The 19,775-nt window shown below is 39.0% G+C and overlaps 2 protein-coding genes across 3 annotated transcripts in view; both read left to right on the top strand.

Moving 5' to 3' along the window:
• The window catches only part of MAMDC2 (MAM domain containing 2), a 149,935-nt gene extending 147,691 nt beyond the window's left edge, over positions 1 to 2,244 (top strand). The window contains exons 13-14 of the mRNA XM_063081199.1: positions 1,839 to 1,923; positions 2,067 to 2,244. Coding sequence (XP_062937269.1) covers positions 1,839 to 1,923; positions 2,067 to 2,128 — 147 coding nt within the window. The 3' untranslated portion in view covers positions 2,129 to 2,244. The remainder of the gene's footprint in view (positions 1 to 1,838; positions 1,924 to 2,066) is intronic.
• Positions 2,245 to 19,389: 17,145 nt separating this feature from the next.
• The window catches only part of SMC5 (structural maintenance of chromosomes 5), a 103,485-nt gene continuing 103,099 nt past the window's right edge, over positions 19,390 to 19,775 (top strand). For both annotated transcript variants that reach the window (XM_063081016.1, XM_063081015.1), the window contains exon 1: positions 19,390 to 19,607. In XM_063081016.1, the coding sequence (XP_062937086.1) occupies positions 19,429 to 19,607 (179 nt within the window). In that variant the 5' untranslated portion in view covers positions 19,390 to 19,428. The remainder of the gene's footprint in view (positions 19,608 to 19,775) is intronic.

Here is a 19,775-nt window from a genome sequence, read left to right as displayed (position 1 = left end):
ATGAGCCTAATAAATCTCTTTTCTTTGTAAATTACCTAGCCTCAAGTATTCTGTTACAGCAACACTGAACAGACTAAGGCAATGTGTTTGGACATTTTTTCCCTCTTTTTGCCATTTATTTGGATTCTTGTTTAGGGTTATGTATTAATCAGGGTTCTCCTGAGAAACAGAACCCATCTATGGATATATAGATATATGAGAGGGTATTTATTATGGGAATTGCCTCATGTGATTGTGCAGGCTGAGAATTCCCACAATATGCGATCTACAAGCTGGAGAACCAGGGAAGCCGATAGTGTAGCTCAGTCCAAGTCCAAAGGCCTGAGAACTAGGGAGGCTGCTGGCACAATGGGGAGGCTGCTGGTATGAGTTCCGGAGTCTGAAGTCCAGAGAACCTGGAGTTCTGATGTCCAAGGCTAGGAGAAGATGGGTGTCCCAGTTCCAGAAGACAGAGAGACTGCTTTTCCTCTGCCTATTTGTTCTATCTCTCCCCTCAACTTATTAAATGGTGCCCACCACTTGGATGAGGGTGGATCTTCCTTACTCAGTTCACTCATTCAAATGCCAGTCTCTTCCAGAAACACCCTCGTGGACATACACAGAAATAATGCTTTACCAACTCTCTAGGTATCCTTTAACCCAGTCAAATTGACATCTAAAATTAGCCATCACAGGTTGTGTGCTTAGAATTTATAATTTTTTTTGCCACATAAAAAGCTTCCTTCAGTCATTAATTTCAAGAAAGTTTCATAAACATTAATTATTCAATTTATATCATTATAATTCAATTTAATTTGGGGGAGATTAAATGAAATTAGTTTAAGGGCTTTCTTTATGATTTGATTTAAATCATAAACTAGTCCAGTGGAGAGTCATTTGCTCATAAAATGAGTAGAACAAATGTGTCTTCTGGACAATTTTCATTACCCATGAGCCTCCCTGGAGGATTCAGTAGTTTATTAACCATTGTTGGGTGCCCTTACAGCTGCTAAAGTAATCTATTATTCCTAAAACCAGAATATTTCATTAGTTATTTTCTTCTTAGAATCTAAAGTCATGAAACTGATTCCCTGTTCTCCCTTGGCTGTTTTGATGTTATAGAATTTAACATAAGTGAACCATTATCTTTTGGTAAATTTAATTATTATGCTTTTCTGTTCATATAGGGGTATCATCAGTCACATTAAATTTTTCTACTTTGGGCCGGCCCGTGGCTCACTCGGGAGAGTGCGGTGCTGATAACACCAAGGCCCCGGGTTCGGATCCCATATACGGATGGCCGGTTCGCTCACTGGCTGAGCATGGTGCTGACAACACCAAGTCAAGGGTTAAGATCCCCTTACCGGTCATCTTTAAATAAATAAATAAATAAATACATTTTTCCACTTCGTACCAGTCCCAAAGGTAGATTTGTGGACAGCCTAAGGAAATTTAAGTTTCTGGGTGCCTTGCTTTCATAGGCCCCGTGAGTGCTGGAAGATGCTGGGAGTAGAGTGTTCTAGGTGGGGAGAGTAAAGTATTCTGGGAGGGGAGGGGAAATCAGGTCACCACTTAGAAATGTTTCCAGGTAATCCTTTCTGGGAAATTACCTAAAGAAATCTCATAAGAAAGGAAGCTGAATCTCCAAAGCTCCAGTAATTTATTGTGTATTTCTTTAAATTCCAAATACATATTCTCTTTAGTAATTAACTTTGAATTTGTAATTTTGCATTCTTTTCCTTAGAGGGGGCCCCAAGAACAAGCTAAGCTTCCAGTCTCACAAAGCATGGATGTGCCCTGACCAGCATTGTTTTAGCAGAATAACTTTATTTTTAAATTCAAACTTCATTATTTTTCAGATAATTTTTGAAGCCATTCGGGGAGTGTCAATAAGAAGTGATATTGCCATTGATGATGTTAAATTTCAGGCAGGACCCTGTGCAGGTAATAATATTTTCCCCATTTATATAAGCCTGTTTGAAAATGGATTTTGCAATATAGTCTCAATGTTTAAGAATGCAAATTAAATATTTTTTCTGTAATGAAAATAGAGAAAACTATTATTGTCTACTTGTCTTTCCTGACAGACATGGAAGATACAACTCAATCATCAGGATATTCTGAGGACTTAAATGAAATTGAGTATTAAGAAATGATCTGAATTGGATTAACTAAACAAAAGCCGTACCTCTCTGATCAACTGAAAACAAAACAAATGATTACTGGACAGTCTTAACCATTTCATAAGTTATAAAATGACTTCAGAGCACCCTTCTTCATTACTTTTGCAAAAAATACTGACTCAGGGCTTTTTTTTTTTTTTTTTTTTTCCTTTTTGCTATGACAACTGTTACTAGAAGTACAGGCTGTTGGTTTTGCATAGATCATTCATCTTAAGTTTTAACCAGTTAAAAATACAAATGTACTATATTGTAGTCATTATAAAGTACAAAAATAAAGGGCACAATCAAAATGAGATGTGCTCACTTAAATCTGCATTCAGTGAATGTACTGGGAGGAGAATAGGTCTTGTGGTTTCCTTTTGAATTTCAAGTATCATAAATATTTTTAAAGTAAATAATGTGGGGTGTCAGTAATATCTGCAGAATGAATGCAGTTTTTCATGGTAACAAATTAGTCTGGGAAAATGAAAGTCTTCTTTTCTATGATTTATTCATAGAAATGAAGTATTAATTTTTAATATTTTTACCATATGTGATAACAAAGAATCTTTCATGAATGTCCCAAGGTAAGTCAGTATTAATTAATGCTGTATGTGAAGGCAATGCTACCTTCTTTTTTCCCCCTTTGAACTACCTTTGAAAATCACTATGAGCAAAAGAATAGAAATTGCACTCTTTTTTTGTAAAGCAAGCTTGGAAATGTTTATGTACACACACCAAACAATCTTTATAAGCTTGTCAAACAATTTTATTGATTTTTATAATAAATGTTTTCTAAGGTTTTGAGTAATATGAATTCAAGCAGATATACTAAACTACTGCTTTTTACTTACTTGTTGAGAAAATTGTGTATATATGTTTGTGTACCCAAATAGCTGTTATGAAATCATAAAATTACCTAATAAAAGATAATTTCAAGATCTTTTCACTAGCAATTAACTCATTTCTACATTATTTGTCATTATTAGAATATCTATACTACATAACTACAGATTCTAATTTAGATCTCTGCCACAACGAAATGCTTCTTAAGCCTTTTTATTAGTGACATAAGCACTGCATACATTGAAACAATAATTCATTTTTAAAGAGTGTTTTATTCCACATAAACAATCTCAATTTCCCCCAAATTTTATATCATTAGAATATAAACTCTGCAAGGGCAAGGATTACTGCTGTCTTGTTTACTTTTATATTCTCAGTACCCAGAAAATGTTTGGCATATAGTAGATGCTCAACAAAAAAAAAATATTTGTTGAATTAATTAAATCTTTCCAACGTCTTCTGAGATGGAAATATTACTAGTTCTTTCCACAGATAAGAAAACCTAGTCTCAGAAGAGTGAAGAAATTACTTAAGATTCTACAGCTGTGAAGTGAGGAACTTAAAAGTCAGGTGTCTCTGACCCCAAAGCCCATACCTCTTAACTGTTTTGTGTGGCCAAAAGTCCATTTTTCTCATGGATTTGGGAGGTTTTCCTACACAGGTGTGTCAAAACTCATAAATTAACTGTTAAAAGCATTATACCTCTCTAAATGCCACATTCCTTAGAAAACAAAAAATGCTTAAGTATACAAAAAAATCCTGAGGTTTATGGAGAAAATAAAATTGTATAATAAAACAAAGTTTTGTGAATCAAATTCTTTCTATCATGATGATTAAAATTACCCATAGGGGAGAAATTTCTAAACAGAGTTGAAACCTTAGGAAAGGAAGATTTCAACATGTTGACCAATTCAACTGCATACGAGGCATCATAGTTCCCTCAAAGCATTATCCCTGTCCAGAGCTGTAGTGGTATTTGCTGAACAAAGGAATGAAGATTGTGTTTCCATGACCTAACATAGCATCTGGTGCATAGTAAATATGTGGTGAATGACTGAAGTCATTTACTGGCCTCCTTGCTGGTGACATAAATCCATAGTAATAATCGTAGCTAACATTTGTTGAATACCTTAAAGTAAGGTAAATCATAACTAAAGCTAAAATGTTTCATTATTTTAGTTATACTAAGTTTCTATTTATATTGTCAGAGCTAGGGCTCAGACCCTCCGAACCCATTGTACAGACTGGGTCACCAGACCCCTCACATGCCAGGCTGGGTCCCCAGACCCCTCACATGCAGGTCCATGCTAGGTAATTGGGAAAGATTCCAGGCGCTGTTGGCAGGTAACATGAGCTCAGTCCTTAGCTTCTTCAGCGGCAGCAGCTTACAGGTCCGGTAGCTTACAGGTCCGGCAGTGGCAGTGGCCATGTGGAGGGTCCCAAGGGCACTAGCAGCAGCACCCTCCCCATGCCCCCCCATGGGGGGGCATTCCGGGGATGGGAGGCCCCGTGGATCAGAGCCACTCATCCTTATACTTAAGTCCATAACCCAGGACACCTGGGTGCACATGTGCAATTACACTAGACGATAACCAAGGAACACCTGAGCGCATGTGCCTATTTACATCAAATGCTCGGCAAGATTCTGAACATCTGAGGGGCCCTGACCATTTTTCCTATATTTTCCCAACAAATATTTACTATTTTCAGATCTTGTTCAAAGACCTTTACATGAATTTGCTCTTTTAATCCTGTCAACAGCCCATGATGTAGATCCTAGTATATTTTCATTTTATAAATGGGGAAACTAAATCTCTCCAAGATCTAGCTAGTGTGGGGCCTGGGTTTGAACCTGGGTGTTTTACTGCCAAACCTGTGTCCTAATCCTTACAAGGTTGCCTCCTGAACCTGCCAGCTCTCCTACCAACTTCATCCTCAATACTGATTTAAACTTTAATCACATATTTCCAAGTTTCCCTCTTTCAAGAGGATTTCTTGGCTACCAAAATATCCCCAAAAATTGCCAAACCAGGAATACCACTTGAGATGCCTGGTTTGGGAATTGGGACAAAAAAAAAGTGGGGGTTGAGGTACTTGGTACTGATTTAGGGCAGAAAGGAAGGAGGTAATTATTACCAGTTGTTGCTAAGAAACAACCTGAAGTTCCTACAAGAGAAAAGAGGGGGTGGAAAGTGAGCTGATTAACTTGCGTTCCCTCATTTACACTCCTGCAAGATTCAATTATTTGTTGCTTCGTTTCCCTTTCCAGGTTGTCCTTGGCATTTATTTTAACTATATTTCACCTGGATGAAAATGTGGAAGGATATTACGTGCAGTATAATTTTCTCAGGTTTAGAAATGCCCTAGGGGAAGGCATGCTAGCTAGTAGGTACTGCTTAATTAGTTAAGCCTTGTATTTGCATTTCTTGCGGTTCTCAGCAGTGCCAAAACATACAAGTGTTTCAAATAGAAACTGTTTTCTCACACAGATTGCCTTTTTCCCTCTAATTTGTTGTCTGCAGTAGAGATTATTTGTGTATAGAAGGGAATGAAGGAGAGGATGCTGAGAAAATAGTGCCTCTGATGCAGGGCTTGGTTTAATACGGAAGAAGAAAAGGTTCAGCGAAGATTTCTTGAGAAATGTATGCTCCAGGCTTGATACTGAGCATGGAGGTTACAAAGATGCTCACAGATTAGTGAGGAAAACAGAGATATCATCCAGTCAACATAATTCAAAGTGCTAAGTACCAAGTGGTCATACTCCCAGGATACTATGGGAGGGCTGGGCAGCCTCCTGGGTGCAGTCTGAAGAGAGCAGTGAGAACCAGCAGAGACCCACTAATGCAGAGTCGCAGAGGCCTTGCTCAAGTCCTCTCTCACCCTCTCAGGGCTAACACCTGGGGTCTGTGACTTCTCATTCCCATGTAGGAGACCAGTTTCCCTATGCAATTTAACCAGAATTGGGAAAAAATGAGTTTTTGTAACTGATAGTTCTAATGACACTGCATTTTCAACCTGTGTATTACTATAACAAGGTTATATAGCACGGTGATTAGACACACAGTTTCTGGATTCAGGCTTGTTGGGAAAGTGGAATGGTTTGGTCAGGCCCCCTCGCCTTAGGTCTCGTTGGGTGTGGTGCAGCACGTTCTTTGTAAACAAATTGTGTGTGGAGGTGGAGTTAGTGCACATGAGCTCCAATGTATCTTTTTAGTTTTGTTGATATTCTTGTGTTGGAGAGTTTGTGAAGCAGTGCTGGCTGGGAGAGCTCACATCTAAAAAGAGATCATATTTACTTTGCTGGCAGCCAGTCAGTTTTTCTTTGGACTTTGCTGGTAGCAGTTGAGTTTCTGAGTTTCTCTTTGGACTGCGTAACTCTCAGAGGGTGTGTGTGTGTGTGTGTGTGTGTGTGTGTGTGTGTGTGTGTGTGTGTGTGTGTGTGTGTGTGTGTGTGTGTGTGTTGTGTGTTGTGTGCGTGTACTGAACAAACACTACTTTTTCTTCAACCATGGCTCCAAGGACCTATTTGCTGGTTACCTAGCTTGTAGACCTGCATGTGAAGGGTTTGTTACCCAGCCTAGACAATGGGCTTGAGGGGTCTATGAGCTCCAGACCCAACCCTAGCTCTACAAGGCTGTCTCCATTTAAATCCTGGATCTGCCACTGACAAGCTATGTGACTGAGGGCAAGTCACTTACTCCCACTCATGCTCCTTTTCCTAGTCTGCAAAATGGGGCAAATACATGTTCCTACTTAAGGTTGCTGTAAAGATTAAATGAGAATAATACATATGAGCACTTAGAACAGTCTCTGACACACAAAAGCCATTCTAGTTTATAAGGTTTCAGTGATATTTTGGATAAAACCCAGTTATTTTTACATATTCTTTCTCTACAAAGGAATTGTGAGTTTATAGTGCCATCTTAAGGATAAAGCCATCATATAATGTTGCCATTTTATCATCTTTTTCTTTTTACTAGCAGCAGGAGACTCATGTGAACCAGCAGCTGGCACTGCCTTCACCTTTGCTCTTCCCACTGTAGTGTTGTTAATGGTTCTTCAGAGCTGCATAATGGTTCTTCAATGCTAAACCCAGCTTCTTGTCTACATGCCCATCTCCTCAAGAATGGTCACTTCACTTCTTCAGCTTTGTACCCCACTGCCTAGCATACTCAACAAATATTTCTGGATTAAAAAAACAAACACCCAGTAAAAGCATTTGGCTCCAAAAATCATAAGGGGTATAATGGTTCTCTTTGGTTCACTTGTCAAGACATTTTATATACTTGTCAAGACATTACTCTCCCCAGATAATCTCATCGTCTAACATTTCATAAACCACCAGGCTGCACACTGGATAGTTGCCTATTTTATAATATGCAATGAATTCAAATCCAGGCCAAAAGTCTCATAAAAACTATAAGAAAACATAGCAAAAAAGGGCGAGGGGAGAAATGAGGCAGATGGAGAAAGGAATGTGAATGAGTATACTCACAGTGTATACTTAGTAACATATAAATATATTGCTCATTCAAAAAATTAAATTTAAAAATAGGGCAAGAAATATATGTTTGAGAATATGAAGGTGTTCAGTATGGCAGAATGGATAATCTGACCCCTCTCCATGCACCTGTGCATGTGCACGTGCACGTATGCACTCCCCCCACAGCATTGGTGTGCTGGTGAAATTTGACGAACTTATTGTAAATGAATAATTAAGCTGGTAAGAAAGGAAAGGAAACATCCAGCCCCGCTGCACCCTCTCCCACTTAAAAAAAAGAGAACTGAAAAGCAGAGATATGAGCACATAAGCTGACATAATAGCTACCTGGAGGGGTGCTGTCAGTCTTGGTAAACTGAGGGCCTAGGCTCTTAACACCCATAAAGAGATCAGAATAGAGCCTGCCGAATGTAGGGAGGATAGAACCGAGACCCCCTCAAATAAGACCAAAAACTACATTTTCACAAAAAGGGTAAGATAGAAAAAATGTAAAAATAAACATCTTCCCTCCAGCACAGGGAAACAACCAGGATACTTACCTTTCTCCATTTGGATTGTGGAGTAGGGATAAGAGTTCTTCCTTGAGAATCCCTAACTATATTGCACGAGTTCGGAGCACGGAAGTACCCTGCTATATGATCTGGGAATCTATAAGCTCAAAATTTAACAAGAAAATAAGTCCCTGGCTAGTGATACCCTTGGGCACCTGGAAGAAACTAATATAAACTTTGTTTAGAGGGCTATGCACTCAACCTAGGCTACAGGGAGTTCCCACATGTAAAACTGCACTGAAGGAGGACTCACAATCCAAAATTATAAAGTATTTAGTGAAACAATTTACTAGGAGGAAAAATCAGCTGTCAACAAACAGCAGAACTGGATACCCAAGTCTTCATAAAATGGAAATTTTTAATAGACACTTTAAAATAAGTATTTTCAAAAGGATTAAGAAAAAAAAAGCATTAAAAGCATAACAAAAGCCAATACTATAAAAAAAAAGCAGGTAGATTTTAAAGAGAACCAAATAGAACTTCTGCACATAAAATATATAATCATTAAGGGCTGGCTGGTTAGGCCAGTTGGTTAGAGTACGGTGTTACTATATATGTAGTCATTAAAATTAAAAACTCAGTAGAAAAGGCAAACAACCAATTAGGCAAAACTAGCATTCATAAAAGAAAACTGATGAACTGGAATATAAGGTAATAAACCAGAATGTAGTACAGAAAGATTTAAAACATGGAAAATATGAAGAAAATTTTTATGTTTATGTATTAAAATAAAAGTTCCACAAAGAGAGAATGAGGGAGAGGTAATATTCAGGGAAGAATATTTGAAACTGTTTCAGAACTGGTTATAGATAAAAGTGTTCAGAATCATGAAGTCTAATGAATTCTGAGCAATATAAATAAAAATAATCGTTATAAAATTGTGGAATACTACAAAGAGATTATAAATGCAACCAGAATGAAAAGACAGATGAACTACAAATGAATGAAAATTAAAATGAAACTTAATAATGAAGGAAGTGAGAAGACAATGGGATAAAATCTATAAAATATTGAGAGAAAATAATGTCAACTGGGAATTTTATTGTTCAGGAGTAAAGACAAAATAATGACATTTTCGGATAAAGAAGGAAGAAATCATGTGTTTTCCATATATACAGTACTTCAAAGAGTTCATGGAAAAATAGAATTAAAACATAATACAAATGTTTCCATGAATTTTTTTGAAGTACCCTTGTATATGTGTGTATAGATGTATGACTATATATATATATATACACACACACGCGTATATCATAGTAAAAGTACCACATATCAAAATTTGTGGCATGTAGCTAAATTAATATACAAGGAAAATTTTATCGACTTAAGTAATTAAGTCAAAACAGAAAAAGGAAAACTACCGAGACAAGCATCCAACTCAAAAAGCTAGGAAAAGAACAGATAAAATCTAAAGAAAGTAAAAAGGAAGGAGAAAATATAAAGACTGTAAATTATTAAAATAAAAAACAAACATTCAATAGGGAAGGAATAAATCATCTCTGCAAGCATCTCAAGAACTAGACTAGCAAATCAAAACCAGAACCCAGTATGCAAAAGGTGACCTCTACCCTGAGAGCCTACTTTGGTGGCCTTAAAACATTCCATGAATGCGCTCAGGTTCCACTGTGAGTTGAGCGTAGCAGGCTATCAGCATGTTTTGTTCTTTACTGCATTTTATGCGGCAGTTAGAAGCAGCCAGCAGATAGGCCTGAAGGGACAAGGGAGCAAACCCAGAAAGAGCTGTAGCCATGGGAAAAGGGCTTTGTGTGACAGGGGCTGTGTGCATGGGTGGAGGAACACAGCCACTGCCAAAACGATGATCGGTCTCCCGCTAGTGCCTCCCACTGGCTGATCCCAAGTCAGAAGGCAAGAGAGCCTAAATGCTGCAGTTCATAGAAGTCAGGATCCCAGGGCACAGAACAGGTTGGAGGGTGTGGACCGACAAAGCAGAGGTGCAAGGAGAGAAACACCAGCACAGAATCTTTAAATCTCTTAATGACTTTTCTCATCTTAGTGCATTATCTACCATCATCAGGGGCATCTTTCTTTTGATCTTAATGAGGATGAATTGGAAGCATCTCCATTTATTACGGTATGTTCTCTAGGTTTTCGATATTTAGCATTTATCAAGTGAAAAAATTTCAGTCTCATTCCTAGTTTTCTAAAGATTAATTTCAAATAAACATTGAACTTTATCAGATGTTTCTTTGCATGTGCTGAGATAATGATTTTTCCCTTTAATCTATTAATATGGCGAATTACATCGATACACTATAGATTTTCTCTTTATTATTTTGTCATTTAAAATGTTTAAACTTATTTGAAACATAACTGTAAAAGTGTGTAGATAAAAAGTATGTAAATATTAAGGAATAATAATAAAATGAACACTCATGTACCATTGACACGGTGGGAGAAATAGAACATTATCAACAACTTTGAAGTACTTTGTCTACTACTCCCCAATCACATATGCTTTCTTCTCCCAGAGAAGTAACCATTTTCCTAAAATTCATGTTAATCACTTTTTTTACTTTTCATTTTATAGTCCTAACTTCTATATATACACCTTAATAATATATTGCTTAGTGTTTCTGGCTTTTAAAAATTATACAGATAAAATCACTGTATTCATCTGAAACTTGTCTTTTTTGCTCAAAATTATGTTTTCAAGACTCAGCCATATTAAATTTCTAACTGTAGTTAATTCATTTTCATGATAGTATGGTATTTCATTAATAATTATACTGCAGTTTATTAACCTGTCCTACTGTGGATGAATATTTGGGTTGTTTCCAGTTTTCGCTATTGTGAACAATGCTGCTAAAATATTCTTATATAGGTACCCATGTGAGAGAATTTCCTTTGGTTATATATCAGGTATATGGATTGCTGGTTTGTAGCGTATGTACACTTTTACTAAGTTATACTGTTTTCCAAGTGGCTGCACTAATCTACACTGCCCTTACCAGTAGAGATGAGTACCAAAACTTACTAGTATCAGACGTTTTGATTTTTGCCAATGTGCTCACTGTGAAATTTTTCATTGAAGTTTTCATTTGCATATCTCTGTTTATGAATGAAATTGAGCATCTTTTCATATTTCATGATCATTCAAGTTTCACCTTATGCAAAATGCCTGTTTATTTCCAGATTCTAGAAGCTCCCTGCATTCTTTGTTCGTGGCCTCCTCCTAGCTGTGGCATCACTGTGATATCTGCTTCCACCATTACATCTCCTTCTCTGACTGTGACCCTCCTGTCTCCCTCTTATAAGGACAATGTAATCTTGTGGTTACATTGGGTCCACCTGGATGTTCCAGAATAATTGCCCCATCTCAAGATGCTTAATTTAATCACATCTCTAAATTCCCTTTTGGCATGTCAAGTAACATATTCACAAGTTTCAGGGATTAGGATGTGGCCATGTTTGTGGGGCCATTATTCTGCCTACCACAATTTAATTTTCCTATGAGATCAGATTCTTAATAAGGCCAGTTTTGGTTTTTCCCTTTCAACTCTTCTATCTGCTCTCTTTTCTTAACCAGCAGGCTAAGATATCCAATACAGTGCTCGATAGAAGTAGTAAGAGTGTCATTCTTAACTTGTTCCTGAATTTAAGAGGATTTTAAGAGGATAATTCTGTGATATTGTGAAATATATATTTGGTCTTTGTCCCTGTTTCCTGACATACAACTTCTAAAATCTTTGGAATCTCCAAAGTAATAAATATCTCTTGTATACTAATGGGTTGACTGATGGCTGGCAGCCCCTAGGCAACTTCAGGATGGGGGCTGGTTATCAAAAACACCAAGGCAGGGAGAAGGAAGGGAGAGGAGGTGAAGGTTGAGTTGATTACCAATGTTCAATGATTTAATTAATTATGGCTACTTCCATTAAAAACCCAAAAGGACTTAATTGACCAATGGTCAATGATATAATTAATTATGCCTACTTCCATTAAAAACCCACAAGGACTGGGTTGGGAGATCTTCCTGGTAGCTGAACACATGGAAGTTCCTGGAGGGGGGTGGTGTGCCTGGAGAGGGCACGGAAGATTTGTGCCCCTTCCCACGTGCCTTGCCCTATGTATCTCTTCATCTGTATCCTTTGTAATATCCTTTATAATAAACCAATGAATGTAAGTATTTCACTGAGTTCTGTGAGTTGCTCTAGCAAATTAACCAAAACCAAGAGGCAGGCATGGGAATCCTGATTAATAGCTGTCAGTCAGAGGCACAGGTAAAACAACTTGGGACTTGCAATGGGCATCGGAAGTGGGGGTCATTCTTGTGAGTCTGGGCCCTCAACCTCTGGGATCTGATGCCATCTCCAGGTATATAGTATCAAAACTGAATTGGAGGACACCCAGCTGGTATCCACTGCAGAACTGATTGCTTGCTCGGTTGTGGGGGGAATCCCCCACACGTCTGTGGGCTGGCTGGTTAGCTTAGTTGGTTAAAACTTGGTGTTATAACACCAAAGTTAAGGGTTCGGATCCCGTTCCAGGCCAGTTGCCAAAAAAAAAAAAAAAAAAAAATGTGTGGTGAGAGTATAGTAGGAGAAACTGAGTTTGTTTATTCCTATATTCACAGAATTTCTAAAAATGTTGTTATCGAATATGAGTTTACTGATGGTTTTTGAAGTTGCCCTTTATTGGTTAAAGGTAGTTTATACTTCAGTTACCTAGAAATTTCAGTTACCTAGAAATTTTAACACACATTCAGTGTGTTGAAAATGATGCTTTTTCTGCTTCAGTCTTTTAATGTGAAGAATCACATTAATTGATTTGATTTGCTAGTATTTAATTAAAATTAAATTCTTTCAATAAACCCAATTAGGTCATGGTATATTTACTCTTTCAGACTTGGCTAGATATTGCTGTATGTTCATGAGTAAGACTGATGGAAAATTTTCATTTTCTTTAATTTCTTTGTCTGGTTTTAGGCACAGTTAGACACATAAGAGGAGTTAGAGAGTGTTTCTTTTTCTATACTCTCAAAGAGCAGGTAGGTTTAGAGCTGTGGTTCTCAACTGGGGCAGTTTACCCCTTAAGAGACATTTGGAAATATCTGGAACATTTCTGGTTGCCAAAATGGGGGAAGTGCTACTGGCATCTAGTAAGTAGAGGCCAAGATACTGCTGAACACCCTCCGATGCATGGGACAGCTGCCTCCCCTTCCCTAACAAAGAATTCTATCTATCCCCAATGGTCACAGTGCTGAGGTTATGATTTTTTCTCTCATTCTAAATAATCACTATCCTAATTTTGTATTTCTAATTTTGTATTTTTTTCAGAGTGGGCTTCAAAAATCATATAAGCTTCAGGCTTCACGAGACCTGGATCTGGTGAAGAAAAGAGAGGGCACTGTGAAGAAAGGATATTTATGTGTGTGTGTGTGTGTAGGTGTATGCGTAAGTGTAAGAGTACGAGACAGAGAGAATAGCTAACAAGCCAAAGCCAATGCTAGTGAGAGGAAAACAAAGATAAATTTTATTTTGATGCAACTTTCAAATGATCATATTACCAAGAAATTTGCCACAAGCAATAATAATCCACAATATCAAGAGAGTAAAGGAGGGTAATAAGTATGGTATATGGCCTAGCAATTCTTATTTTTGGTATCTATACTAGAAAAATGCTTACACATGTACATAAAGACATATCTGAGGATGTTTCCTGAATTACTATTTATAAAAATGAAAAATTAGAGGCAATCTATATGTCAAATCAATAGAATAATGGATAAAGTATGATATATTCACACAAAAACTCTACAGCAGTTGAAAGGAAACCAGATTTACAGATGTCAATGTGGATACATCTCAAAAATATATTTTTGAATAAAAAACTAAGCTGTATAACTATTCTTGTATTTTTATGTTAATACATTTATATATGTATGTATATATTTTGTTTATGTAATAACATTTTTGTAATGCATTCACCCTCAAAATATTGCTACATATCTTCTGTAGATATAAAATATGCATGTAAAATATAAAAATGCCCTGAAAGGACATTATATTATACACTGAACAAGTGAATATGACTAGTTAACTCTGGGGGATAAAGGATGCAGGAAAAAGATTGAGGGAGGAAAAAAGTGAAATGCACACTAATTTCATCTGTATTGTTCTCATTTTTAAGAGGAGAATGTAATTATAATGTTCCATGTGTAATTTTTAAAAAAATGGATAATAGAAGAAAAGATCGGAAAAAATGCCAAATTGTTAACAATGTTGATTCTTGATTGTAGGAAAATGGATGAATAATTGTTGGCTTCTGCTTTGTGCTTTTTGTATTTTCAAATTTTCTAAAATGATAACGAAAATACAAATACAATTTTAATTCTAAATAGAAATTTATGGCTACCAATGAAAGCTCTGGCAGTGAGAACTTGAAATCCACAAGTTGATGGGAGCATTCAGCAGCATCCCAGCTTGGTAGGTGCTGGGACAGAAGTGAAACTCTAGGTGACCAAAGAACTCACTTATTTTATGATTTATGTAGCTGGATTTGACAGTTTTACCACAGTCTGATAACCACTGACTTTCTTTCCTTTGGGAAGTAACAGAGAGTGAGGGGAAACACTCGCTCTCCCCTGCAACCTCCCAGGGCTCTGCTTATGTCCCTGCCCTCGCCTGGGCAAGGTGGGCTAGTGGTTCAATCTGCAAAGACTTGCAGAGGAGGAGATCACACACAGCACTTTAGCGCCTCGTTCATTATCTTTCTGAAACTGAAGGTCAGTTCTTCCAGAAAAATCGAATGCTATTTTCTCATTTTATATCCTCAAAAGAGATGAAGGCCCATTTATCACTAGGCTCTCTATCGTGGCATATCACAAAGAACTCTTAAAACCTCACATTAATTCTTGATGACTTTTTGCATCTTTCAGTTGGTTTTGCAACTGAGATGGAAATTTTAGAAAAAGGCCAGTCTGAGACACTGAGACATTGATCCAGCGTATAGAAATTAAATATGAAAAACTGCTTAGAACAGTAGCCAGTGTGTGGTAAATGCTGTTAGTATTAGTACTACCAATTCTATAGCTGTTACTACAACCAATCCCAACACGAATACTACTACAGTGAGAAGATGTAGACATTTTTATTGTTTTAAACTTTTGTATGATGTTTGAAACAAATTTTTAAAAATTTTAAAACTTCAGAATTAAAGTATCCTTATCTCTAGCAGAAGCCTGCTGTATGGGGCTTTAGTTCCCTGTGGGAAGGGCATGGTTCTTCTCAGAATCCCTCATCCCTGCCTACCTCTCCCCCAACAGTTTTTTAACTAGATTGATTAGAAGGATTAGAAGTGGAGGGGTGTGGGGGGATAGGTTGCTATGTATTTAGGTTTTAGCATCTGACTTCTTCTCTCCCCTTCAGGCGATGAGGGTTCACCTTCCACCTTATGAATTTGCCAAAAGCAAAAGTAATACTCCTTCTCACTTGTCATATAAACTAGAGGAGATTATTCCTGTGAACCTGTGGGGGTTCTTGTAAGGACAGGAATAGGAAACCATCTCAGTTAGAGAGGTTCTCGGCAGAGTTCTATTCTGTGTATCTTGCCCCACTTTCTTGCTATTGTGACATCATTATCAAAGGCTTGGAGTAAAGCCAAGAAAGAAAATACAGAAGACGGATGATACAGTCTGAATGATTGTGTCCTCCCAAAATTTATATGTTCAAACCTAACCCTCAATATGATGGTATTAGACAGAGATATCTTTGGGAGGTAACTAGGTCATGCAGGTGGAGCCCTCATGAACAGGATTAGTGCCCTTCTAAAGGACTGAAAAGACAGCCATGTGAGGACACAGTGGGAAGGCACTGTCTAGGAGAAAGTGGGCCATGACCAGACATTGAATGTGCCTGCACCTTGATCTTGGACTTCTCAGCCTCCAGAACGTGAGCAACTAATTTCTGTTTTTTATAAACTATTCAGTCTGGTATTTTCTTGCAGCAGCCTAGATAGACTAAGAAAATGATATTCTGATGGTGAAGTGAGATATATTTATAATTCTTGACCCTGCCCATTTCTGCCAGTTTTTTGTTTGTGTCAGTTTTAAAGTTTTTGCAGAACTGGAAGGCTGAAAATGGCCCCTGGTCACTTACTCCTTGCTCAGAAAGTTAAATACAATTGCTTTGTCACATCTACCAGCTAACAAGGAGGGGGTGATGAAGTTAGCTGATGACTGACTTTAAACCCTCGGAAGTACTTTAAAGGATTAGCTGTTGTGGCTCAGTTGTGGCTCACTCATTCATTAGCATCAGATTCTGGCTGATATTCTATTTCCAAAGATCTTCTCTCTTTGCCTCTTTAACATTAACCCTTTCAAGATGGTTTTCCCCAGTGGAATTGAAGAATCCAGATGTGGCAAGAAAACTGTGTATACTTTTATGGGTGCCTGAAATTTTTAAAGGATGTTAGGAAGCACTGAGCTAGTATGGTCTGCTAGAGTATACTTGGTTCATATTAACTTCCAGCCATAGAGTCCAACAAAAGAGACTATTTAAATTGGTAATGGTACATCGATTTAATGGAATACTATATAAGGGGTCTTCAAAAAGTTCAAGTATCAAGGAAAAATATTTAATGGCAATGAAAATTATTAATAATATATTAAGTGTGAAAAAGGGGTTTAAGTAACAGTAAATATATTACGACTTGGGCAGTATCATCCTACTTTTTGGAACAAAAGGAGCATACCATACATATGCAAGGAAAAAAGATGTCAAACATACACCAAAATCCTAATGATTAGGGTAGGTACAGCAATTACAAGTAATTTCCCTTTTTGTGTGTGTTTGTTTCTCTGTTTTTCCAAAATTTCTACATTTAACAAGTGTTGCTTTTGTTATCAGAAGTAAAATGAAGAAGAACATTTTCCTTTTGAAAGGATGGTGTTAGAGCATGACTGGCTAGCTGTTTAAAACTCAGTGTGTCTGCATTTGTGAAGTCATCACAAGTTCAGGGGCTCCTTCTCAACTTTCAAGTTTAGAAACACAATTCAATTTGTTCACTGAAGATTGATCATGGTACAAAAATGACAAGACTGCTTCCTTGCCCTCAACTCCCATTACTACTGCTTATATTCTTATTTGTCCATTAGGATAGATTTCCCAAGTGCAATTACTTCTTCAAAGAATCTGACTCTTCTAAGGCTCTTGAAGCAGAATACTAAACTACTTTATAAAAAATGTATACTAGCAACACAGGGAAGGACAGTATCATGCTCTCCTAAGCTCTAAGTGTTTTCATTACTGCTTGTCGTTCGAGCAGTTTTAAAAGTATTCTTTTTAAATTTGCATTTATTATTTCTGGTAACCATGACATGCTTTTTACTTGCTTTTGTGGGTTAAAACTTTTAGAGGAGCCATTTGTGTGAGAGGAAGAAGCAGGAACCTGGGAAAGGGGCTTTGGTCTAGGAATCAGGAATCTGGGTTTTACTGCAATAGAATGGCCTCCCCACTTCCACGTTTGCCCTCCTCCAATCCATTCTCCACACAGCAACCAGAATCATCATTTAAAAAACTTTAACCAGATCACGTCCCTCTCCTGCTTAAAACCACCCAATGGCTTCCCATTGCTTTTAAAATAAAATTCACATTCTGCCATGATGGACAAGGCTCTGCTATGCAACCTTGCTCACTACTCTGCAGCCACATCGACCTTTTCACGTTCCTTCCAACATTTTTTGTCTTTACCGTTCCCTTTGCCTGGAACACTCTCTCAGATCTTCACACACTTGGCTTCTTGTCCTTCAGGGTTTAGCTCAAACATCACCTTCTCTGAAAGGCCTTCCGTGCCCCTCTCTCCCTCCCCATCACATTCATTCCCTTTTATTTTCTTCATAACATCTATCACAGTCTGAAATTATCCTAAACAATTGTTGATTCACTTGTTCTATCCTGTCTCCCACACCAGCATGTAAACTCAAAGGTATGTAACCCTGGCAGTCTCCATCACTGCCCTGTCCCCAGCCTCTTGTAGATGAGACATTCATTATTAATTTAACGAATGAAGATCTATGCAGGCCTCAGTGCTCTCACCTTTAACGAGAGGGCTGATCAGATGAATATGAGCAGGTGGAAGCAGAACCACCCTCTTAATGAAGATGGCGTGTTGCTTTGTGTTGCTTCGCCCCCCACGGATTTGTCTCCCCTCTTCCCCTGGGTGACAGAGATGCAAAGGGTTACTCAAAGCCCATCTCTTCTGAGCAGTTGAGAGGCCCGGAAGTGGTTAACTTCCCTGGGAACGCTCCAGCAAGAGGCATCCCTTCCTCAGGAAATTAACCCCGAATTGGGGTTCTCTTCCTGCATTTATTTTCCAGACCAGAAAGTTAGAGTAACAGATTATAGTGTTATAGTTTAAGAATATAGGCTGGTAACTTTCAGTGAAACCAGTAGACAATTAAGTGACCTTACAGCAATTTCTCAGTATCTTTACATAACAATTAGTAACTCATCTGTCTTTGAGCCAGCAATCTGCTGTGTTACAATTCTTATCTTGCAACAAATACTCACTAGCCTGGGGAAAATTTCCTGTCCTTGCAAGGTCAATATTTGAAACAGCAAGACTTTGGAAAATGAGGCCCTGTGAAGTACTTTTGCTTTTTAGTGTATCCCACAAGGGCGCATTCTTAGCTCGGGAATTTCTAGAAATCTTGGGGGAGGAAGTTTACCAGGAAATTAGGGAGCCAGGGTTGGAAAAGCAATTAGGATAATCTGTGCAGTTTAGTCTTTTCACCAGATGCCAAGGAGAGACGGGCACAGAGCCATTTCAGAAGGTCTCTTTTCTGATTTTTCTTTTTTTCTTTTTTTTTTTTTTGAGACGGGGACCTGATTTGGAGCAAAGGGGAAGGAAACTGAGAAGAGGAAGAGTCAAAGATGGGCGTGCTTCGGCACTCAGGCGGGGGTGAGGGACACCCAAGAGGTGCGGAGCAAGACGGACCGGACATCCCCGGCCTCGGCGACCCCGGGCATCCGGAGTGCCACCCGCCGTCGCCTCCCGCACCGCCTGACTGAGGTTCGGGAAACGCTGACGTAGCTTTCAACATACTAAACGCAACTGACACCTTTTCCGGCGTTAAAGAAACAAAACTCTGAAAAATGCCGAAACGTACAAAAAAAGCCCCGTCCCTGCAGTGTCTGAGGCCCGCAGCTCGCCTCCTGACGTTACCATACTGCCGCCTTCAAGGACCCGGGCGACTTGGCGCTTCGGGGAAGGGCCGCTCACGCTGCCGGGTTGGAACTGCGCAGGCGCCGAGCGGGCTTGCGGGCGGATGTCGCGCGCTGAGCAGTTCGCGCGAGAGTTGGGCGCCCGGGCACTTAGGCTGCGGGTCGGTGGGAACGGAAGCCGCTACGGGGGCGCGAAGGGAGCCAGGATGGCGCCTCCGAGCAGGAAGACGTCGGCCCCCGGCCCCCTGGCCTCCAAGAGAGCTCTACCGAGAGATCCTTCGTCGGAGGTCCCGAGCAAGAGAAATAATTCGGCCCCGCCGCTGCTGCAGACGTCCGGGCCTTTCGTGGAGGGCTCCATCGTCCGCATCTTGATGGAGAACTTCCTGTGAGTGGCCCGGAGGCCGCGCCGCGGCTGGGGAGGCCAGCGGGCCCGCAGGCCCGGGGGCGCGGGTTGCATGTGGGGCTGGGGGTGTGTGGCTGTGTACGTGGCTTGGGGGTGTGGTTGTGAATTCAGGCCGGGGTTCCCGTGGGAATTTTTCTGAGTAGGTGATAG

The sequence above is a fragment of the Cynocephalus volans genome, chromosome 16, assembly GCF_027409185.1.
Source record: "Cynocephalus volans isolate mCynVol1 chromosome 16, mCynVol1.pri, whole genome shotgun sequence".
Taxonomy (NCBI): Eukaryota; Metazoa; Chordata; class Mammalia; order Dermoptera; family Cynocephalidae; genus Cynocephalus; species Cynocephalus volans.
This window is presented reverse-complemented; position numbering and strand designations above follow the sequence as displayed.